The sequence below is a fragment of the Branchiostoma floridae genome, chromosome 9, assembly GCF_000003815.2.
Source record: "Branchiostoma floridae strain S238N-H82 chromosome 9, Bfl_VNyyK, whole genome shotgun sequence".
Classification (NCBI taxonomy): Eukaryota; Metazoa; Chordata; class Leptocardii; order Amphioxiformes; family Branchiostomatidae; genus Branchiostoma; species Branchiostoma floridae.
Window position 1 is genome coordinate 9742555 of NC_049987.1, and position 24932 is coordinate 9767486.

General features: G+C 40.5%; 3 protein-coding genes across 4 annotated transcripts in view; 2 read left to right on the forward strand and 1 right to left on the reverse strand.

The window, feature by feature from the left end:
• The window catches only part of LOC118423603 (immunoglobulin superfamily member 10-like), a 6749-nt gene extending 861 nt beyond the window's left edge, over positions 1-5888 (forward strand). The window contains exon 2 of the mRNA XM_035831829.1: positions 1126-5888. Within this exon, the coding sequence (XP_035687722.1) occupies positions 3156-4652 (1497 nt within the window). The 5' untranslated portion in view covers positions 1126-3155 and the 3' untranslated portion in view covers positions 4653-5888. The remainder of the gene's footprint in view (positions 1-1125) is intronic.
• A 1323-nt stretch (positions 5889-7211) lies between these two features.
• LOC118422493 (acylphosphatase-2-like) lies at positions 7212-10268 on the forward strand. Of its 2 annotated transcripts, none has more exons than XM_035830104.1 (5): positions 7212-7315; positions 7742-7758; positions 8290-8399; positions 9038-9177; positions 9655-10268. In XM_035830104.1, the coding sequence occupies exons 1-4, from the start codon at positions 7270-7272 to the stop codon at positions 9150-9152; spliced, it is 288 nt and encodes a 95-aa protein (XP_035685997.1). In that variant the 5' UTR covers positions 7212-7269; the 3' UTR covers positions 9153-9177; positions 9655-10268. The 2 variants fall into 2 exon arrangements, with proteins under 2 accessions (XP_035685997.1, XP_035685998.1); XM_035830105.1 differs by having other exon boundaries at positions 9038-9165.
• Positions 10269-24932, reverse strand: part of LOC118422492 (nck-associated protein 1-like) — a 29405-nt gene continuing 14741 nt past the window's right edge. Inside the window, 23 exon segments of the mRNA XM_035830103.1 lie at positions 10269-12004; positions 12793-12882; positions 13215-13333; positions 13742-13852; positions 14368-14427; positions 15042-15138; positions 15264-15347; positions 15737-15819; positions 16049-16142; positions 16521-16618; positions 17156-17289; positions 18031-18133; positions 18607-18722; positions 19065-19196; positions 19568-19707; positions 20485-20604; positions 20976-21047; positions 21508-21534; positions 22133-22265; positions 22700-22845; positions 23771-23829; positions 24069-24083; positions 24612-24693. Coding sequence (XP_035685996.1) covers positions 11894-12004; positions 12793-12882; positions 13215-13333; positions 13742-13852; positions 14368-14427; positions 15042-15138; positions 15264-15347; positions 15737-15819; positions 16049-16142; positions 16521-16618; positions 17156-17289; positions 18031-18133; positions 18607-18722; positions 19065-19196; positions 19568-19707; positions 20485-20604; positions 20976-21047; positions 21508-21534; positions 22133-22265; positions 22700-22845; positions 23771-23829; positions 24069-24083; positions 24612-24693 — 2226 coding nt within the window. The 3' untranslated portion in view covers positions 10269-11893.

Below are 24932 nucleotides of genomic sequence, written 5' to 3' on the forward strand. Positions count from 1 at the left end.
CACGATATAGTATCATCCTGAAAAAAACTCATTATCAAGGCAAACTCGGTTCCTCGGCAAACTCCCTTACCCGGCACAAGAGAACCCAGCCCAACGTTGAAAATCGCAAACCAACGCAACACCCCCCCCCCCCAATAAAAACCAGCCCCGTTCGAAGACTGCAACGGAGTCTACGCTCAGACTAGTCGTTTCGCTACACACATGTATGGGGTTTGCCATGTGAGATGTACATGTTTCTATAGCTCCTTGTCTGCACATCAAGGTCGTCTGGTGTTGTCACCTCGGTAAAGACCCCTGTTATTGATAATTGCCATAATCAAGTAGAATATATCGGGGACGTACATCTATTCAACTCACTGAGGAATACGCCTGCATCGTTTTCTTTTTTTCTCCTTGCTTGGCAGCTCACATCCAGGGTTAACAGACAACACCACTACCCGTTATTCTGCATCGAACTAGTCTCCAAGCAGACCCAACGGTGCCTAGAGATGGTATCAAAGCTGGCAAAGGAGTATAGCAGGCCAAAGGGAGATAGCCGGCTAAGGGAGTCAAACGGACACTTGGTGCCGCTATACTAAGTCCCTGGCCAGCTTTGATACTATTTCTAAGGCACCGTAGGGTCTGCTTGGAGACTAGCATCGAACCCCATTTAGGCTTAGGTCCCAAATAGAAAAAAGGGCCCTCAGGGTATTCTCCAAGCAGATGTTAGGCTACGGCTGTTTTTTAAACGTTTTTGTAGGCGTTTTTATCGGGCTTTCTATAGTGAATTCTGAAAGACACTGGTGCAATTGGGACCCAAGCCATTGGGGTGATATACACTTCTGTTAGGGGCCACATGCGTCATACTTGGACGGTGACGCAAAGGCGGTAATAGCATCAGGTGTGGAACGCAAGCACGTAAATGAAATCAACAGACATGATCTAGAGGAGAAGAAGTTTGGAAATGCCGCGCTTAATTGCCACTAGCGAGATGAAAAAGCATAATACTGGTGAAGGCTGAGGATGACTTTAGTATCAAATTTTTACCCTTACCCATCTACATGCAGTTAGTATGAACATGTCCAGAGACAATGGTACTTAGTATCTAACAACACTAATAATCTGTCTTCCCCCATTTTCCTACAGGTGTCAATACTCGTTCTTGTGTTGTTGGCGGTGGTGAATGCCAGTTTCAACCAAGAAGATAGCATGAGAAGCGGTCTTGGCAAGAAAAAGACAACAAACTTCACAACAAAGCAAGATTTGCGGGATATGAACTCAGCAGTACGATGTAACGGAAGTGTGGACGGGCACGATGGTCGGGAGATACATCGGAGCATGCCGACAGTTTTCGGACATTTCATGGCTCAGGAAGAACGAAATGAGACCCTGCCGCATCCAAAAGGTCAAGAAATACAAGCTGGGTGCTCATTTGTCACAGTGAAGAATGTCGCAATATCATTAATCTGTTCACACAAGCAGAGTGATCGGTACAACACAGCAGCGCTTCTATCGACTTGTATGGAAACTGCAGGGCAACGGTTGACGGAAGAGCGACAACATTTTGGAGGAATGCCATGCCAAACAAACTCTGTGACGACATTTGCTAGATACCTACCAGTACCGCACCTGTTTTACTTCAGCAAACTCCCCATGCTTTGCGCCTTATCGATGAAAGTTGCTTTTCTCCTCCCGAGTTCTATAGTCACTTTACTGATTTTCATTATGTTAGTTCAACTCCTTTTTCGCTCTAAATATATGGAGTATGTTCTGGACCAATGCTTTAGCCGTTTCGTGCTACGTTTTCTCTTAATTTCTGTAGGCATTCTCGTACTCAATGGAGTGTTCCTTTTAATTGGATTTACAGCATGTTTCGTCTACGAAACGACGACCCTTATTTGTCAGGAACACAGTTCGAAGTGCCGTGTTTACAAGTGCGTTTTTGAGTACCCGGTCAAAGTACTGTGGTTGCTATTACGGGAGCTGAACAACACCAAAGGACAACCCCCATTTGCACACTCCTCTTTGCGTATAAGATGTCGGAGAAATGGGTAGCAGACTTCGTTAACTTTGAAAATATTGTAACAACTGTTATAAAGTTACCTGTATAAGAACAAAACGTACCGAGTTGTATTGTTTAGGTCTTGTTGATACGTTATAATATAAGGGGCTAGTATCAATGATATTTATCATAAGAATCGGGATGATCAACAATATTTTGTATACCATGCTACGACGGTGAATAAAAAAACAACACCTGAAGCGATTTGTCTACGAGGTCTTTGCTTTTATACCACTTACAGGGTAACCTTTTGCAACCATAAATATCTGTACGTTAGACATGCGCCATGGTGAGCCTACAAAAAAGACACGTTGTATGTCGCATGTGGCGTGGTATTGATATATGGGGAATATTGGTTTCTCCGAATGAAAGCTCATCTGTGTTGGTAAATTAAACTTTTTCAATATTGGTTTCTGTCAGTATTTGATTGCATCTGGATATTGATAGACTGCTGACACAGTTTGAGATAATTGTCTCTTTCGTTTTACAACCCACACATATTTCCTCACACATATGTACATATAGATAAATACTGAAAGAACAGCAGTACCAAACGTAAAAACAGACATTGATCGACGTAATTTCATTGATTTTACTCTTCTAAACACTGATAAAAAAAGAAGAAGCTCTCGTGAGCCAAAATATCTGTGTCAAGGTATCGGTATCTCATCACATGGATGTAGTATTACCGATCCGTTCTCCCAGACAGACAATTTTCATAGAAAATGCATATCATTTGTCCTTCTTGTTTCTGAATATCCGATGTCCAGTCTCATATAGATGTAAGTCCTGACTGCGCAGGCAATCTCCCACAGAACTTCTCAGAAGCCGCACACGTCTACTGCAGACTCTGACAGCGTTCGACTGACCGGACCCATCTTTGGCACAAAGCTAGGTCCCTTTTTATGATCCTGTTGTAACACATAGAGTAGTAGCAATAAGTAGCAACACGATCGTTACGAGACAGAGGCGTTTTTTTCAATAAATGCCTCTGTAAGAAGCGTCACCCTGTGATCTCACTGCGGCTCATGTCGCAACAAGAGCTTTTTCATCTTGGTCGCTTCCTGTATCATCCTTTGGCCAGACCGTTGTTTCAGTAGAGCGCACCTCAGCAATGATGAAAGCTATTGTCATCTTGTGCGCACTTCTTATCGTTGTGTGCGTGGCTACACCCGCCAAGAGTGAGACCCTGCCTAAAGACTGTATCCAGTCAAAAACAACGCCATCGGGTAACCGCCTTGTGCTAGTTACCTGTACCGACAGAGGGTTAACCAGCTTCCCTGACGACATCCCATCCGATACTTATAATTTGAAGCTGATGGACAACAAAATCCGCCATGTCCCCCATATTCCACCGCTAAAAAACTTGAGGATATTCGGCCTCGGTAGGAACTTGATCGAAACCCTGTCGTGGTCTTCACTCTGTAACTTGTCGGCAGTGAGTAACATCTACTTAATCTCTAACAGGATCACAAACGTTAGATTTGAGAGCTGTATCAATCAGCTGACAAATCTCCGGTATGTAGATCTGTCACGAAATAGGATTACAACCTTGGCTGAAAGCGACCTTGCGCTACCCTTGAGCACAGCAAAAATCTATTTAGTTTCCAACCCGTTCCACTGCGACTGCAAACTGGCATGGCTAATCAAGAAAATGAAATGTTTGCAAGACAGTGAAGACAGGGAAGCTCAATCATGCGACGCCTCCTTCCTTTCCAACGCGTACTATCACGTAGCGAGCGAATTCTTCTGTGGCTCACCAGTTCAGTTACATAAAAGGCCCCTGTCATTAGTTTCTGTACCTGGGTTGGGCTGTGCTGCCACGACCCCTCCATCAACAGCATTTGAGATTTCAACGCACCAGCAAATAAGTGGAAATACGGATATTGATATCATCAGCCTCAATCCACAAAATCATCATCCCAATCCACCAAGTACCCAACAGAGCGTTCGTGTACCGGCTGGTACAAGTGTTCACCCCGTGACCCAACATACAAGTATTACACAAGGTAATGCTGTATCATCTCAGGGTATCGCTGCATTTGACAACAGCGCAAAGCATGGGGGTACATCATCGGCAGTCGACGCTGAGATAGAGAAGAGGGATGAACCAGCGTTCGGAACCGTCCACATCATCATCATGATATCAGCCGGCCTTCTCGGCTTGGTCTTCGTCGCCTGTGTGATCTTCAAGTTGATCAAACACCGTCGGAACCTTGAGCTCCGCAACAGGGCAGCAAATGTCCTTCAGCACCAGAACACCGTTCCGTTTCAAAACCCTGTTTACGGACACGCCAGCGACAGCGCCGACCCAACTGGACCAACACTCGCCATAGAACTGTCACAGCTCGTACCGCCGATACAAAACGTATCATATCATCATAACAACCCAGCTCGCCTCCAAACTTCAACTAACATAGAACTGTCTCAGCTAGTCCCACCTATCGCAAACTCACTGTATTGCAGTGATAACCCAGCCACCATGCCGAACCAGCCACACCTCCAAAATCCCCTTCCTCCCATACAAAATGTGTGCTATCACAGCAACAAGTCTGGCGGTTTGCCAACCGAGGCACAGAAGCCTGAACATACGTACAACTACATACCGTAAAGATGCACCATCGGATGATCTAGGCCGGTGACAGAAACGACCCAGTACAAAAACAAATGGCCACAAAAGTGTATTGTGATAAAAAAGAGCCCAAATAGCTATAGGGCCCAGAGAGCCTGCTATTGAGGCAAATTATAGGCTGCCAATGCATGCAACCCAGCTTTTCTGCCAGCTCACGTTTACATTCAAGCCTTAAAAATCATCAAAATCGCTGAACATTTTACAGGCTTTCTTAGTGATGATAAAATTTAACGATGACTTGCATGGCAAATTTGCGCGTGCGCATGAACAATTTGCGCGTGACAAAACAGTTCTTGAAACATGTTAGATACTGTGCAGTGAAGACTTTTAAGGCAGAAAAATGTGACCACATGATATGATATTCCATCTGTTACCTCAATTTTTTGGTTGAAAAATTCCTGATTTTAGGTCCCCTGGGAATCAGGGAATTTGCATATTGTCACGCGCAAAATTTTCACGCACACAAAAACCCATCCCTTCCGACGTCGACGACCACTTGTTGGAAAACAAGTTTTCCAAACGATCATTGGTTTATCAGATATTCTACCTCTTGAATCTTGTGACCTACCGCCACAAAAACAAAATCGTAGACAATGAGGTAAATTCTAGCTGCAAATCTGTTGTATCAGTATAGGTGCTAGCGCTGGCTGTGTTTGATGTAGTTGTGCAGTTATTTCAAGTACTATTAAGTTTGGAAAGTAATATCAGTGCTAGTGTCTCTGTGACAAGTCTCTTGTCATTCTCATTTAGCATGACAGAATAAAGTGTATGTCAGTTGTGTCGAGATGGATCTAGAAAGCAATGTCAGTGAGAGAGGATGTTCTGAGACGTTTTTTTTTCTTAACTGTTTTCGTAATCAAATCATAGTACGATATGTATCCTAAGTATTGTGAATATTCATCGAGTAGTAGATCTATGTCTTGTAGAAATTTGTTGTTTGGGTAGTTGGCATTATAAAGGCATCGATGAGGTAAGCTATTAGTATGTTATTTTTCTGCTAAATTCCAAAGCATAGAAAATTTGTAAATGCTTATTCGAAAGTGTATCTTACAGTATTTCAGGAATTAGTATTGTCAAGGACGTTCAACGCTTATGGCGGACATCACTTTGAAATCATCAAACTTGGGATTTTTGGCCATTTTTGCATCACGATATGATAGCCAAATAACCTGGGGACATGGGTAGTTTTTTTAGTAGAGATAGAAAATTATAACCTAGAAGGGTCCATTTTGTATAAGGGTGTTCCGGATGGGGGTCAAATAAAAAGAAAATGAGTAAGACCATTTTGGATTGCTTATTTCTAAAAACGTTTAATATGGAATAGTCCATTTTTGTATTGGTATGTTGATGGAATGAAATATGCTGTATTCGCTCGCGCGCTCCTAAGCAATGTCGGCCTTCTTGGTTTCCTACTATATTTAGATGAAGTATTTACTGCATGTAACATACTCTGTATATCCAAAAAGTGTGTGGGATCAAGATACCTTAAGTCACTATTTATTATCTATGTATTAGCTTGGTGTATCTCAGAAATATAAAAATAAAATGCATTGGTCGATGCGAAAAGGGTCTCTTTCTTGCCTTATTCTGACTTGTTAAACAAACAGGAGGGCGTAAAAAGGAGGGAAATTGTTTGTGAAAGGTAGCACGGTCACTCTAGAAATTATGGATGTTACTTTGATAAAAGCAAAACGTGTATGAACGTGTCAAATTGCAGAAGTAAGGGACATATAATACGTGTATTGCTAGTAGTAACAAGATGACAACTGTATGAAGATTGTTCCGTGGCCGTGATAGTGCTTGCCTGTTTGTTAGCTACCATTAACGTTATATGGACAGTCAAGGAGCTTTAATTTGAAATTTTGTAAGGAGGTTTAAATGCGAAAATCAGTATTCAGTGTGCTATTGCCTTTTCATGTTCTATTGAAATGTTGAGATAAAAAGGGTGAAAAAGAGTTGGGTCCCACTATATTGGCCGGGCTGAGACGCAGTGCCTATTCACGGGCGCGATCCCGCTACTGATCGACACGGGGACTTTTGCCTGCTTTGTTTCCAACCTGGGCCGGTGCGTCCCTCCTTAGACGACCTGGTTGCCCTGGGCTCCCCCAGCCTCCAGGTAGCTGGATTACAGGCGCGCGCCACCACGCCCAGCTGAGCGCTGCGGCCAGTTTCTAGGAGGATATAGCTAGCAGTCACGTGGGTGGGTGAAAGCATCACGGGAACCCGCGAAATTTGAGTATGCAATGTTTTAACTCGATGATGTCAATTTTAACCTCCTTGAACAAACACACACACTAGTAACCCCGTTAATCTATTATAATGTTTTTTGCGCCGATTTCCCCACTTATGGATAGGGTAAACCGAACAATGTAAAATTTGCAGATACATAACGTTATATATATTAGTCTTGATTTGCTAAACAATTGCTATAGTTCCATTTCCATTGACATCATGTCATACATGTGAATATAGCGTTTGTGCGGCCCATGGTGAGTTTTTGAGAGTAAAAGAACACTTTGAAATTCACTTTCTATGGCACCACGCCCCCCATATTTCCCATGGTCCATTGCGTGCAGACGACAACACAGCCTCAGCCATGTCGTACACTTCTGTGGACTTCGAAGTTCACGGCCGAGTTCAAGGTGATCAAATCCGTTTGTGAGAAATTCGGTGACATTTCAAGGTAGTTGTTGAGCCAGGGATATTCCAGATATCTTTTGATTCTAGACAAAATTGTTTGTCGCTAAGATAGCTACAGTCGACGTCATGCAAGAGGGAGGGGGGCGGATGTTGAAGCTTCTAGAATGGATCATAAAAACATCGGTACATGATGGAATTTCAAACTAGCTTTGGATGCAAATCGACGTAGAATGATCTACGAATATGCAGCTACGAATAGTGTATAAGACACCGTGTCATATGTCAAATATCAGCTTCTGAGTCAATAAATTTAGAACATGCACACACATTATTAATTAATTAGTAACAATTTGTTACTGCAAAAAGTCAAACTCAATTGCTATCTAAGTTAGTGCCTAACTTCCTGAACTCTTTTTTCCTTTTCCAAGGCGTCTGCTTTCGAATGGTGAGTACAACATTGTTATCACGTTTTTTCATTGGTGATGATGACATTGTTCCAATGATAAATGTCTTTCTAAATGTCTGATGTCTGTCTAAATGTCATTATGTCTTTCACAGATCCCGTGACTAGTATTGATGCATGCATATCAAAGATGTTGGGTGCTTGGACCCTTAACACTTGGCCCATGGCTTATCAGACCCACTCAGACTGGTCAACTATCAGGTCAACTGTGCCCACACCCTAACCCTACTAGTATCGTCAAGTTGACTGGGATGCCGGACCGAGTTTACCAGGGACAGGCCTCGGTGTTGGGTCAAGTTGACTGGTTGTAGTTGGTGATTATAAGGGGCCTAATCGTCTTGATCCTGACAAATAATCAACCCCATGTAACCTACATTGTACTTGAGTAATTGCTGTTTGGTGCATCTGATTACCTGGATGTCTAGTCTTCATTGATGGTCTGCCGTAGTTCACTATAAAATTGCACATCATACCATTACCATGCAAGTTGCAGTATGCTGTGTGCCCATGTAGTATACAGAGGATGAGGCCCGTAAGCTGGGTGTGGTTGGTTGGGTGAGGAACACCCGCCAGGGTACTGTGGACGGACAGGTACAAGGGCCTACTGATAAAGTCCGACAGATGTGAGTACCTCCCTATACCTCTGATTAGGGGTGGGTACCGGTACAGAAAATTTAGATCCAGGTCTGGTTCAGGTCCAGAGGATCAGGTCCAGGTCTGGACCTGAACCTGATTCAGTATGTGAAAACTTGTGAATTGACTGTACTCACAACAATGGTCCATTTCACTACAAAAAAACCTGTTTGGTGGAGTATTCGACTCACACTGGTGTTCTAAAATCCTACAGGGCTAACAGCCTCTGTGCGATTGACGCCAAACCTTGGTAGAAATGACTATAAACTTTTCTCTCCTTTTCTCCTGTTATTTTCTTCGACTGGTAAGCGCCCAAACGTGAATACCTGATCAAGTAACTTGTACATTTTCTAATAGGTCCAACATTCGGTCCAGCTGATTTTTTCAGGTCCGGTTTTTCTGGACCGGTCCAAAATGAAAAAAAAAAAAAAAGTTTTGTACCGGTACCCACCCCTACCTCTGATTGATCAGTTCATGTTACAATGTTCAGTGAACAGGCTTTTCCAATAGTTGAAGATTTTTTTGTTTACTTCACTCAACCTGAAAGTTTTTGAGAGCCATGTCATAGTCTCGAGATTGTGACTATGCTTGAAATACTTCTAAAATCAGACGCATTTTCAACACACAGGAAGCAATGGCTGCAGCACGAGGGAAGTCCCTCCAGTATTATTGACTACGCCACTTTCAGGAATGAGAAGACGATCAGCAAGCCTACCCAGAAGGGGTTCTTCACCAGATACTGACTGTTCTGTGCAGGTGTCTGACAAAGTTGGGTCATTCAAGGTTCAAAGCATGGCTGCCGACACTAACAAACTGAAGTTTGTTTCTCTTCCAAAGCAGTGCTATGGCAGAAATGATGACACATGTAACCTGTGCTGTACAGGTAGAACATCAGCTTCAAGACCGCCAGGTTTTGCTAAAAGGATGCCTTTCTATGTGCAGTTTTAGAAGTGTTTTCGTGTGCATCTATAAAAGTAACTTAATACATAGACATATGGCGTCAATGATTGTGTTGTGCTGTAATGTCTCCTAAAGATATATATATGGATTTTGAGGACCTGACATTGATTATTTTTTTATGCATATGGCATGTTGGATTTGTTGTATGTGCCACCAAGTGGTATGACCCAAGAGAAAGCTGGGCAGATATTTGCATTGAGTCTCTACAATTACTGGTGAACAGAATTATGTTACTTTTTGTTACACTTATGTCTACTGTGTGGTAACTTTGAACCTGTTTTTTAGGCAGGAGTGGTTAGCCAAGAAAGGGAGTCCATCCTCACATATTACAAAATGCAACTTCAAGAACGAGAGACAAGTGAGACAGCTGGACTTTGGAGATTTTAGAACCAAATACTGACTTTGTGAACTACTGAAACCCCATTCAAGGCCTCTGGAGATTTGTTTGGTTTGTCATTGTTGCATGGACTAAGGAAAGCAACCAAATTACCTTGGTAGTTAATTGGACTGTTTCTTGTTGCATTTGATTGAACATGACATACAATGTATTTATTTTAATGTTAATGTGTAAAGAATTTTGTCAGGCCATCTTAAGTCAAATATTTTGTGCATACAAGAATGCTCTTAATTCGTCTTTCAAGATTAAGTGTAGAGTGTGTGGCCTAGTCTTTGAAGTCATCTTGAGAAGTCAAATTGATCCTGTGTGGTCTAATCCAGTCAGTGAACTTCTGAGGATTATCTAGATTAGAAGTACTTCATAATCTTAAATCTCAAAAGTGTTGCTGCTATATGCTACTACATATTTGTTATGGAATGCTAAGAGTGTTGCCGGCCAAAGCCTCAATGGAATGTTTCTATGGCCTTTATTTTTTACAATAAAAAAGTAAATACATAAAGAATTGAGATGTTATCATATTTATTCCAAGCCCAAATTTATGTTTAGATACTGTAAGCCAAATAATGTACAAGAGATAGCCTAAACATTGCTCGATATCTTAGTAATCCCTATTACTAGTATTAGATGTACCTCAGGAAAGATACATATTTGCTCACACCAATTTGACACAGATTCTCCAACCACCAGCCATCATCCACATATTCAAACAGACATCAAATCCATCATTATGGAACCTATATACATGAATACAAAAATTTCTTACAAAATATGGAGATAATATCATACAAAAAGAAACTACAAGGCAAATGCATAACCAAACTCAATGCCTCTTGACTTCCATGGTTTTTAAATCTTCTACTCAAACTGAACACTTAAAACAAAATATGCTACCATATGATGTGTGTCTTGAATGTTGGAAGTCAACGCTATATGAAAGTATGGGAAGATAGCATGTCAATGCAGCATGCTTTAGACACATCACATTTTGGCATGATACAGTATATTCTTGTCATATGGTGTCATGTTTGCCATTATTTGGAAAAACTGGTTCTCATCTTTCATAGTACAAGTCATACATTGGATGTAGGATTTTTTAGGACTCCTCTTTAGTTATATCCTTTGACACTAATTGTAGTTCTATGCACACTTGTATAAAAATGAGTTCATTAGGTGTATATTTAATACAGCTGTTATCACACATTGTGCATTTACTTGACGTGCACAAAAAATGAATTCTATCCAAATCAAAAGAATAACCCATATTCATTCCAATTGATCTTTTTATTCTATGATCATCTACTTGCAAAGGAATGATTTACTTCAAATATCTCAGTTTTCTCACAGTGGAAATGATTGACCATCTTATATATAATTAAAAACAATAGCATTCTGGAAATAAAACATATTCACAGTCATCCAAACCGTGAAAATCAACCTGTGAATTCATCTCTGTCAGTACAAAGTTAGCATTGATTTAGTTGGTAGATAAGATACCCAAGTCATCTACATAGGGTGACCCCAAATCTGATATTGACAAGTTTTCCATTCTGCAGATTAACAGTAAAACAATTTCATAGATTAATATCTTGCGTTTTCACAGGTTTCAATGCTCTCGTTGTGATGTACATGTACATTTGTACATGTACATCTTGAGTGCATGCACACAGTGCATTTCAAAAACAATTGGCAACATCACCATGCAACTACTCATGACGGGGAATGTCAGAATGCTGCTCTGTGTTTTTAGTCTGCATCAGGGTTGTAGCCAGCCTGAAATCATTTTCAGTCCCCTTGATTTTGAATGGGAATCCTATTGAGCACGGAAGGCATGGCGTGACGTTGCACGTCATTTCTAGGGGGTCTGGGTCCCAGAAAATTTTTTAAATCAAGACCCTCTGAAACACTATTTTCTGCATTTTGAGGTGCAAATTTTGCGTGTAGACTAAGCTGTTCAATGGCATCTGTTTTGGTGAAGAAGAACACACGGGTTTCAGTTTTTTTATATCTTTACATATCAATTTCTGTGTCCCAGGGGACGGAATGGGGAAAACTTTTTTCAGTCCCCAGCTGCAAAATTCCTTCAAAGGACTGACGGACAGGTTCTGGCTACAACCCTGGGCTGCACCATTACAGCCGGTTGTCCTGCCTCAGTACTGCATGGTAGGAGTTCCGCAGGAGAGCGTACGGGAAACAGGACTCCAACAGGTCCATGGTCAGGAACGGGGATTCCCTCACAATCTGGAGGTAACAGAGATTGAAAACACAGAGAAGGGAATCCTTAAAAAAATCAGATATAGCTGCCTGTCTTTCTTGACACAAGTACCTACATTCAGGATGCATACATGTATAATCTATGACTACAAACAAGGCAGAGTAAACCTAAGAGCTACAGAATGGCATGCAAGAGTCATACTACACATACAAGGATCTCTACCAACTACAACTAAATCATTGGGGCAGTGTTATAGGACAAACCACAAAGGAACAAATGTATTTGTATCAATGCTAGAAAAACTTGCATTCACTGCAATTCAACCAATGGGGGGAGAGAGAGAGATTGCTTTTCAATAGCTGTAAGACACTTAAGAATGATCGTTCTTTTGAGGTCTGTCCACCATAGAAAGCAATTACAGTGAGCAGGGATGATGCAGTCAATAGAGCTCAACATATGGACATGGCAGGTTTAGTTAACATTTTTAGTCACAAGAATCATGCCTGCTCTACTGCAATGAGCAAGGGTGTCACTAGGGGGCTCTACACACATCCATGCAGGAGTAAAGTCAGTAGTAGTAGCTGCAGTACCAGAATGCCGTATCAGCACCTAGGTTTCAAGACCTAATAAGTAAGATAAGAAAAGGGCACAAAGCAGTAAGAAACACTAGCTGTACAGAAGCCAGCACTTAATTCTATAGAGTAGCAGTACAGAGTGTAAAAGGAGCAGTGGTGGGGTCCTTACCATGTGGGCAGAACACACTGAGGAATTAGAATTGGAAAGGAAAGCCAAGAAGGAAACAAAATGGCTGCACCTGGTCCAGAAGCAGGTAGACTGATTCGCGGGACCGCAGGGCCAACTTGTCGGTTTCCTGTCCCAGCTTCAGAAGGCTGGACGAGGCCAGCTGTAACAATGACAAGTTGTGAAGAGGTTACTGCATCAGGAAATTATAGTCCCCAGAAGTCTCAGGATATCTATGACTTTAAACTTTACATCTACATTGTACGAGTACTATCGAGGTGTTCTTTAAATGAAACATAACCAAATTTTCTGCTCTTCCAGAAACGATTGTGTGCACGACGTACGTACAATGGTGCATGCCATTAACATTGTTAGTTTACATGTATACGTTTCCCTAACTGTATTACAGATATACATGTAAAAACAAACATGCACGAAGAACCCTTTATATTTGCTAACACAAATGTTGGCTAGACAGATAACATGCTGACATACCGCCAGGAACTCCTTCAGCCTCTCCTCTATGGTCACCCTGCCTTTGCCATATATGGTAAACATGGCTGCTGCAATGCTGTTGACAGCCTTGGCCAGGCAGTGGATGTTGTTTGTATGTCCTGGGAAAGGTAAACAAGCAAACGTAAACAAAACAATCAACAAATTACATACAACATTCCAAATCACCTAACTTTCGAGCACTGATGCACAAATTGAATGCTAATACATTTAAACATTGATATACACTACATATACAATGTACAGTTGCTAACGGCTTGGTCATCATGAAAGGACATACATGTACATGTTGTATACATGCAATTTCAAAAAACAATGTTGTCACTGATTTTTCAATCAGCTCATCAAATTTTGACATGAAGCCCCTATACTAATTAGAATGTTACAACATTTATGCCATCACCAATGCATTTCTGTTCCATTTCACAAATTACATTATAATTTATGATTTCTGAATCGAAAAACAATTGACTGCACTGTCGAATACATATCAAAATGAAATTTCCTACCCTCCAAATCTGCTCTGAAGGATGACTGGGAGTCTAGTGACAGCATGGGCAAGGATACAGCAATGAACACCATCAGCAGACACGCTATCTTGTAGTCCTCGTCTGGATTCTCTGTAAACACAGTGTCACAGGGTCAACAAACGTTTTAAAAACTGAACACAGCCCTGTTAGTGTTAAATGAAGTACTTGTCACAACATATGAATACAAAACACTGTGACCCAAAACACAATACAACTGAAGTCATGAAGGAAAATCATGAATAAAACATGGTCAGTGCTCACACTGTGCAGACACTCATGCACCCTTGGAAATTTTGTGTCAATTCATAGAATCTAGCTGTTTGCATTTTTTTATTGTCTGCTTTGGAAACAATCAAAACTAAGGCATTAACCTTAAATTCTTTTCTTGACGTTTTGCATATAGAATTATTCAAACAGGGTATCTGCTTCATACATGTATGACTCAATGTAGGGCAACTATATACCCAGACCAATCAAAAAGCACAGCGTGATACTCAACCCAATTGTGCAGTTGTACACAATGGCATGAAATATGGTTGAAAAATAAGAAGAAAAAAACACAGATGAAAAATTGTGCAACGAAAAAACAGTTAGTGTGAGCCAACCTGCCCAGATCTGTCGTCTCATATGAAACGGTTGAGGAAGAAAGTATTCAGCACCAGCTCCTGTAAGGTTTCCAACATGACCAACACACAAAGAAAAATTCCTCCATGTAGGCTTCTACATGTAATGCTACTTCACCTTTATCCGTGGGTAAATCTGTTGTTTTAAAACCAGGGGTTGTTTAGGGATATCAAGTCGATGGACAGTGGTTTCAAAGTGCAATCTTTGTAAAATACAGCTTGTTTACAAATTTAAAACCACCGTCCGTCGCATTGACATCCTTAAATACCCAGTTTTTTTAAACAACTGATTAAGGTTACCCCGCGGATAAAGGTGAACTAGCATTACATGAGGTGGACAGGAGTATGCAGCTTGATATAGATTATAGAGGGATTTTAGTTAGTAGCTTTAGTTAGCATGGATTAAAGGATAACATTTGCCTACATGGAAGACAACTCTAAAAAAAGGACGTAAAACATAACAACACATGGGAGGGCTGTAGACACTCTAATTAAAAAATGAATGATTGTGTGAGTATTGTTATGTAAAGCTTGGACACATGACATTAAATTGATGAAAAGGGAACAAAAACATTCTCCCCGATGGGACAAAAAAGCAAAAAAAAAAAAATGCCAATGAAAACAACAACAGAAAACTGTTTTTGTAGTTGTTTTACCTGACTTCTGTACTCTGAGAGCAGCGCACAAGGCTGGGTCTACATCGCAGGGGAGGCCAGCTGCAGAGGCCATCTCATTCACTATCTCAACACGGACCTGAAACAAAAAGCGTTCAATAGAGGGTAAAAATAAATACAAACGTCATGATGAAATAATGAAAAATGCCTGATTTCAAACACATGCACACACAGCAAAGATCTGTAAATGGAAATGGCACTGACCATGTTGTTCTCAGGTGTCTCGGGAAAATGCTTCTGGAAATCGATGATGGAACTCATCAAGAATGGGATGCGTTTCTTCAGAACCTTTGGAAATTCAAGTACAAGCATTGATCATGGTTATCCAATGTGATAGGCTGGCTTACAGTGATGTAGGAGTAAAATACTGCTATGGTGCCCAAAGTTGTCATATTTCATCGGCATCTCAGTAACTATATGTAAACAAAGAATCAATATGCCAAATTTCAAACTAATCAATCAAAAGGATTTAAGTAATAGGTGTGTAGGTGTGAGCACAAAAACACAAGAAAAAACACGATCCCCTTTGGAGATGAAACTCCTTCCTAGAAGTAATAGCCATGCAGTAGCTGCAATCTATGTCTACATGTAGATGTTACATCAAAATCACTCAATGAAAAAAAGCAAACTTTAAGTTTTTTGCATCTTTTACTAATTAAAAGTATTAAGAGCCTTACATCATTCAAAGCATCTTGAGCCAGTGTCTTGAAGGACAGGATGACTCCAACAATGGTGACTCTCTTCAGCACGTTGTCAACATCTAGAGCGGGCACAGACATCAGATACATTTGATATAAGGATGACTTCCATTCATTTTTTTCATCAAAATGTATGACTTAAAATTTAAAAAGATGGCCTGTGTTGAAAACATCTCTTGTAGGGAAAAATCCATCCGATTTCCATACCTACAATTCACTTTTAACCGACATAGTTACTTGAGGTACAGTTGTACAACTGAAGAATTCAAAATTAAAAGGAGAAGACACTACCTCTCAGCCTGTTGAAATGCTCTGCCATCAAGGCTGGCTTGTCAAAGTGGGTCCTCAGAGTAGTCAGCACATCTTTGTTTTGAGTCACCAATTTCTGTCATACATTAGATACAGATACATTAAACCATGATGATATAACATTTAAATGTCCAATACACACTGACAGGATCACAGAGATGACTTTTCACAACAAACCCTTCCCACACCTGTCAATGTATTTGTGAGGTGCTCATCTTAATTTCTTAAGCCCTTGGGCCACAAAGGCCTTTTTTGTAGGTGTAAGTCCACTGGTAACAATGTTTGTTTAACTCATATTTTCCCCCTGAGTCATAAGTTCTGAGTCCTAAACAGAGAAAACAGTAAGCAACATTTCAAAAGGCTTTGGTATAACCAAGGTGGAAAGATGACTTTACTTTTTACTTTCTTATTGTTTGGTCAAGTCAAGACAAAATGAAGACAGCAGAGTGCTCACCTTGAGTTCTGCCACCTGACTAGAAATGTGCCACATCAAACTCTCGTTCAGGAACTTCATTCCGTAAGGCCCCAACAGTTCAGCAAGGGATCTTAGTTCTGTAGACAAACCAGGTCATATGAGGTATGTAATAATATGTAAAATTTACATACATTGCCGAAAATTTTTGAAACATCATTCTGTATAGAGAACTTAAAACCAACTGATGCTGATATCAAATACTAAAAGCAAATTCAGATGTGATCTTTCATTGGCAATCATGCTTGCTGTGAAAAGTTTGGTGTGACAGGTCATTCAGTGTTATATAACAAGCTGCTGCCGCGCTGCGTGCCTGCGAAGCTGGCGTGTTCGCCATAGGGCGGTTATACTAGGTACAGATACAGATGGCTACATGTAAATCATCTGATATGTAGTTAAAATTTTATAGATTTATGCTATGGTTACATTTGAATGAAAAGTACATGTATTGCATACAAGACAACAAAACACTCAAAATGTACCAAAGTCAGTCGTGAGAATAATTTGTGTACATTTCTTGATACACACTTTTATTTTTAATTTCCCACAAACAGCCTGACCAGTCCCCGGTTTGTAAATGTGATGCTAGTGTCAGAGAGATATTCTCATATCCTCACCACTGATGTCTGAGAACTCCTCAGCATTGACAGCCACTTGGTTAGGATCCACCCCAACATTGACGAAGGCATGTCTGTTAGGGGAGAACATGATCTGTCCTGTACTGACTCTTCTCAGCAACACCTCCAAGTACCTGGACAGGAATTTAACATCATTATACATTCTGTAAAGAAACCAAGCATACATACATGTACATGTACACTGCGCCAAAAAGTAGTTACTCAAGCAACAGGATATGCTTTTGAAATTCAACTGAATATGGTTTTGGAATCCAGTTGCTTGAGTAACTACTTTTTGGTGTATCTTATTACTGTAAATGCAGGAATGTTCGCGGTGGATTAATGTTTGCGGTTTTCGCGGTGGCCGCTTCACCGCGAATTTAAAACCACCGCGAATATTTTTCCATAACAGTAAGAGATTACAGTGCATGGTGCTACCGCGAAATTAAAACCACTGCGAAAAGTCCATTTTCCTGCTACCGCGAAATTAAATCCCCGCGAACTTAAATGCATTTACAGTACCTGGATGTCTAACCTACATCGACGTACATGGACACTAACCCTCTGGTGTTGCTTAACCCTAAATCCAACACAAGTTTGGTAACAAAATTCTACATGTACCTCAGCAAAGAGTATGTAAATTCTTCTACTTAACTCTTAAGTATGTCAGAATAATGGTAAATCACAAAAAAAGCAAATAAGAAGATCATCTTTGCTAATAATCAATGGAATGTTTGCTTTGTGAATCCACATTCTGCAAGATGTCAGCTTCCGATTAAAAGTTTAATAATGAAGGTGTAATCATAATGTTAGCAATACTAGTATTTGTACCAGGCTTCCCAGCAAAATTCAAACTATGTTGTAAATTGAGTTACCAGTTAGTATAGAGAGCTGTGATGGTCTTGTCTCCATGGCTATCCTGGGGCTGAGTCTGTTGTAGCAACACATTGTTGAACACCCTGGTGATGTCCAGGTGAACTGCAGGTTTAAAACATCAAGGTTAAAACATACACTCAAGTTGAGTAGCACTACACAGTGCATTTGTCAAAACACCTTAGTAACAGTGATATAATGTATGCCTAAGAAAACCAAGAATTCATTCTATGAAATGGACAGACTTAGGGACCTACTTTTGTATTGACTGTGTTGTTGCTAGGTTCATTGTGTGTTTGTTTGTTTGTTTGTTTTATTGGGATCTCCATTAGTGATACTAAATGAACTATTCTTCCTTGAGTCCTACAATTCTGTGTGTTAACAGAGCTCACTGTATAATGTACATGGTAGTTACAACCAAATGTACAATGTAGCTACATACACGTACAGGCTTGAAGTTGTAGGGAATTTTTGTGTTCATCTTGAAAGATTGTAGTCCTATTCAGGGGTATGCAGTGCAACATTTGTATGCATTGTACAAACTGAGCATGTTTTTAGTTGCCAGAACAAGTGCTCACCATAGTTCTCTATGGTCTGCGCTGTTCACTAGTAGGCCTCCACACTGTTGAGGAGTTCGGAAGGCTTGGCAATCTCACCGGAGTCAGGGTTGTACATCACCATCCCTACAAGGGCTCTGAAATAGGGCAAACAAATGGTTCAATCTCAGGGCAGAGGCTTTGTGTTCTTCCCCTAACACAAATTCTGATAACGAGGACCAGACTGATTATTGTGCTTGCTGAAAAAGAGCAGAATTAATTCCTCCAGTACATGAATTTGTATTCATTGCACTTAAGACATTATTGTCTGTCTTTTCTGTCATGACTAGTGAAAAAGCAGTCCTCTAGTGAGCTAAACTGGTTTTAGATACTTCTGGAGTTAAAAGAAATCATAGTCTCTTCCAACATATCTATTTACTGTTGGATTCTTCATTGTTTTCTAATAATGTAGAGAAGAGAAAGGAAGGTGTGAGGCTTACTTTGTGAACCTGGACTCCAGGTGCTGTGTCAGGTACTCCCTGGGAGCAAAGGTGTGCTCCCACACCTGTATGGATGGGGTGTAGTTGATGGCAGAACACAGCTCTGTCAGCATCAGGTACAGCTTGTCCATGCTGGGGAAACAAAAACTCTACTGTTAACAAATAACATGTAGGGACATGAAGGGTGGTACATATTTTAAATGTGACAGATCCAAACATTCGTTCTGGACAATCTACACACTAACCACTACAATTATCTGCAAACAGTACAACTGGGTGTTGTGTACATGTAATATTGGTTGGACAAAATGTTTCCCTTTCTGATGATACTAGTAATAGAAACTTTGTCTTTGAAATACAAGGTTTTAAAATGCTGGTTCTAGTCACACAGACAAGTATATTGTAAGACAACCCTTAAATTTTCTTTCTTTTCAACCTTTTGTTACTTAATTCTAAGGATCTTGAAGTCCCTGGAAATCCTCCGGCTGGTATGGTTTGCTCACCTTGTGACGTCAGTGCGAGAGCGCCTCATGCTCTCCCTGCCGGGCTTGTCTGGTTCTTGTGGCAGTTTCTTGGCTTTGTTCTGGTTTCTCTTCCTCTCTATGGCAATACTGATCGTCTTGGCAGCGTTCTTGGGCAACAGCTGAGAAACAAAACACTTTGTTGTAGTTTGTTGTTGTTTCAGCATGGACTGTGGGGAATCCAGTCCCTCTTTGTGCATGATTTCTGGGCAAGTAGTGACAAGTGGCAATATGTATCTTTGCGCCAGAAAAACATTTATAACAGTATTCAGGGCTCGAAATACTGGGTGCATGTGCACCCAGGTGCACCCAAAATTGGAGCTGTGCACCCAATTATTTTCTGTGGGTGCACAGGTTGCACCCATATATTTTCTTAGGTTTATGTACGTAAAGATATCAAAGTACTAGTATACAACATATTCTTGACATCTAAGTTAGAAAGATAATAAAAATGTCTGTCATGGTACTTGTTTAAGAATTTGATAGCTTGTAACTAAGTTTTATTATTAGGTTATTACTTAAATTTAAGTGGTGCACCCAAAATTTTTTTGGTGCACCCAATTTTTTAAGCTGGGTGCACCAGTGCACCTAATCCCAAAAATGAATTTCGAGCCCTGGTATTGTACATGAAGACAGTAGGGATTATCAAAATCACTCTCCTCCTGCTACATACATGTATAAGTACATTTCGATGCCTCAGTACTCTTGACCATACATCACAAAAGTTCGAGGGTCCCATACAAGAACATACCAAAGTTTGACATTGTTAAAATTCTTCTGTACAAACACATTCTCATCCCATACTACAGCCTTTTGTAAGGTACATTAGTTGTGCAATGAATAATGCTTACTGTGCATTATTCCCAACTGGTCTGCTTACATGGTAAGTTCTCTCTTACCTGATCTCCAAGCTTACACTGCTCATCACAGATGGAGGTGATGATGTTCTTGGCTTCCTTCGCCATCTCATCCAGGAAGAAGTTGGCCTGCGATAGGCTACGGTCCCCAATATGGTGTCGCTGTAACAAATGTATGGACAGCTATAAGTTACAAAATATGTACTTCCTCTAAGCTGGGTGTTACATGTACATGATGTAGATTCGTAATAGTAGGATATGAATGCATGCACATGCATGCTGACTTCTCTTCCTCTCTATGCATGCTGACTTCTCTTCCTGGTCTGACTGGAGGGCTGCAAGTCATTTGAGTTAGTTTCATGCTCGAAAACTGCTGTAAAACAAGTTTTCTCTCCTTTCTAGAAATTCCTAAGTGACTGTCTCCTAGTAGACATTATCCAGTTATACATATTTATATTTCTAATTAAGTCTGATGTAAGTGTATTTGCAAATTCATGCCTTACAGCTATCACTACAGTTTGGCTTTTGTGCACCTTGGACTGAAGTTCACAGAAACTCGTATCCTGACTTTTTCTCTCTCTTGTTGAACCCCCAGTAGTTCTCAACTGTGTGGTTCAGTCATATTATGATTAATGAACATCCTAAAGCTGGCTTACAAAATCCATTCTGCCTTCCAGAGCACTTGTACAAACTCTGTGTTTGTATACATCGTATACAATATGCAGCGTATACATGGTAACATTACATCCTCATTTCAGCTGAAGGTTTCATTCATAGATCTGTCGTTGTGCAACATTGTAGCATGCAGACATGAAGCCACAAGAAATATCATGCACTAGGAAAAGATGCATTTGTTTGAACCACTCTCAGCTCTTTGCAGTCATGAACACAACAGCAACAAGACTGCCAGCCTTCAGATCACTTCATACACTGTCCATGCCTTTAACACATACAGCAGAGCTTACACAGGCTGACCAGAATGGGAAAATACAGTGCATCTCTGCTGCCACTGTTTGCCACGAGCGAGTGCTACCAAGCTTGTACATAAGAAATATGAATGCATACATTTTGCTTGTATGACAGCATTGGTTTCTGAAAGGCACATCACAAAAGATTAGTGAAAAGTTGGTGGCAGTTCAGTAGGGAGACAAAATGCGGAGGCAAATCATAGGGAATGGCCAGGGGAAAATGTACGCACCTATCAGTGCAACACCTTGGGGCTGGAAAGTTTTAGTGGTAGCTCTTTTGTTCACATTATTACATTTCATTACATTCCATTAGCCTTTTTTTGATATTGATAGCTTTACATGTATCAGCCATACAGTCGTTTCAACATACATGTACATTTATTTTGATAGAATGCTAACTTCTAGAAATCTTCAACAATTTTTTTATTACAAACATGAATTTGACACCTCAAGAAATGATAATGATCAAATAACACAAAGTTGAGCAGTGAAATCCACCAGCAAAAAGGAAGAAAACTTCAGCAAATCATCTTGCAGCAAAAGGAAATGACAGGCAAATTAAAACTCCGAGCAACCAATGAGGGAAAAGTATAAAAATCTTAAATGAAAAAAAGAGAAAGGGTGATAGCAGTCAAATTCATTACAGCCTGCCCCTGAAGGGTTTGCATTGATAGGTCCACTCAGAAGGGAAGGGATAATATAAGTAAGGACCCCACCACTACCTCCTCAGGACAGATTTCGTGGGTGCAGTTCATGAAGTGGGAACAGATGAGTGGGAAGCTGATGGAGTAGCGCATCTGGGACGGGGTCTCCAGGCACCACTGGAAGTACTGCTCAAACAGACGGCCATAGAAACTGGGGGGAGGAAAACATCACTCAGTAAACGTCAACTATCCAAATATGTTGAATTCAAAGAAGAATGAATTCTAAAAAGTTTAAATCATGAAGATAACAGAACAGATTGTTATCCACAACTTGCATGAAATACATAATTAGAAATAATGATGACAAATACTTCAACTCTCTTTTGCTTGCATGATACTGCAGTCAGTTACAAGTTTAAGTACATCACACTAATATTATAAACAGAACATTTCTGTATCCATGTGGGTATGTATATAGCCAGTATAACCAACCTTTGGAGTAACACGATGGCTTTGTAGGCACACGGCTTGGCTAATAGACAATTCCATAATCAGTGAGTGCAGTACACTATTAGTTAGTGTGAGCCATAAAACATTAGGCTGCTGTTGTCACAGTAAACATCAGAAACAACAGAAGGTTTGTACCAGAAATTGGAGAGGTCGGAGGTCTCCTTGGCCATCTCGTCCAGACTGTCCACCATGTAGGTGTGGAAGGTGATGGTGTTCATGAGCCGTGCTAGGTCAGGGTTCTCCCTCAGAACCAGCTGGGCCCGGCTCACACTGGTATAAGCCTGGTGGGGAGGGAACAAGGGCACAGTTTGAACTAATGTAACTAAAACTGAAGGTGTTCATGAGCTGTGCTAGGTCAGGGTTCTCCCTCAGAACCAGTTGGGCCCGGCTCACACTGGTATAGGCCTGGTGGGGAGGGAACAAGGGCACAGTTTGAACTGAAAATTGATGATATTATGAACTGTGCTAGGTCAGGGTTTACATGTAGAAAAGCTGGGTCCGACACACTGGTGTAGGCCTGGTGGGGAGGGACCAAGGGCACAGTTGGAACTAAAAACTGATGATATATACTGTAGAGGCCAGTTAATTGCACAATGGATAGCTGCACACTTCTGTTAATTGCACAAAATCCCAAAATCTCAAACCGGTGTGGTCCAGCTGGATAACCATGCATTACTGCACCATACAGATAATTGCACGAAATAAGCTGGCAGATGGGATGTGCTTTTACTGTATCTATGAACTGTGCTAGGTCAGGGTTTACATGAAGAAAAAGCTGGGCTCTATCACACCGATATACATTTTGTACATTGTCGGCCTAATAGGGAGGGAAAATCAAACTTCTTTTAACAAATGTTACTAAAACTAATGCTAGAACTGTGATTACTACAACCATGTTCATAAACCGTGCAAGGTCAGGGTTCTATTGTAGAACTAGTTGAGCTCAACTCACACTGGTGTTCGACTGGTAGGCAAGGGACAAGTACTTACATATGTAACGTTACTGACATCACTGAAAGTCAGATTTAATGTTTGTTTAAATCATTTTTATCACACTATAAAAAAAAAGTGGTATCATTGCTTTTTCATTTCAATAAAATGAGATGACTACATCCAACACTGGTTAGAAACTGTCAATGAAGCCCATGGTACATTTATGCCGTCTAATCGTCTATTTCCTATTTGATTATCAGGAAAGTGAAGTACCTGTAGTCTAAACCAGTCCAGTCTCATGCCTCGGAAGTCAAATATCTCCCCCTCCTCAACTGTAACATACAAACACATGTATAATTTGAAACATAATCATTTCTGAATTTCCACTTCATGCACAATAGCTCTTTTCCCTCTTTAATACATTTCTGGAACAGATTTTAGAATGGATAAACAAGTGTGCCAGATCACAACAGCGTTAACACTTCTACCTCAACCCCATGTACATGTAGACGAGCTACATTAAGATGTAAATAAAGGACAGGAGAGTACTGATTTGATGTTCAAAACTCACAAAGAAGAGTTGTCCCTATGATAACGAAGCAAGGAGAAAGAGTGGTGATGTCAGATGTAAACAGAGCTTAGATATTACCTACATTTGTCAGTAGTTGTCATAGTTTAATATGTTTTTACTCAAGTGAACGAAATGTTTCTCAAAGTCTAGCATACCAACCTTTGAAATATAGACAAGGATATCGCCCAAAAGCAGTTACTCAAGCAACTGGATATGATTTTGGAAACGGTCAGATGTTTCAGACAGACACTGACGAAAGAACTGACGAAAGACACCAGATGACTATCTGAAACGTCTGACCATTTCCAAAATCATATCCAGTTGCTTGAGTAACTGCTTATTGGCTTATCTTATTACCTGGATGTCTAACCTTCATCAATGTGAGAAGGATATCATCTGGTCTAAAATCTATAAAGAAATGACTTCTAATACAATCCTCTCATGCAGCAACTAATAAACAACTCTATTTATTTTGCAGCATGCAAAAGTAGCATTGTCTTTGGTTTTTATACTTGTATCTGGTAACATGTATACATGTAGTACCTTGTTTGACAGAGAGCCCGTTCATAGTGTTGACAAAAGATGACATGATGATAGACTCGTCCTCTGGGCACACGGACAGATTCTGGAAGGTGTAAAACAAGGCAAACAATGCAGAGGCCAACGTGGCAACTAACAGCAGTGCTGGGAACGCACAGTACAACCTTACTATGTCACACTTACAGAAACAGGGGACACACAGGCAAAATGGATGATACTCTTGAGTCTGCCAAACAAGAAGTACTTTGAGGTACAGGCAGAATAAAATTTTATCAATCAATGATACATGACAGAAATTTTACATTGCAGTTAAAACTCTCAATA

Bases quoted from the DNA above. Each gene is read 5' to 3' on its own strand.
- LOC118422493 (XM_035830104.1), top strand. From the start codon at position 7,270: ATGTCGTACACTTCTGTGGACTTCGAAGTTCACGGCCGAGTTCAAG. The intron at 8,400-9,037 runs GTGAGTACCTCC...TTCAACACACAG, and splicing joins ACTGATAAAGTCCGACAGAT to GAAGCAATGGCTGCAGCACG.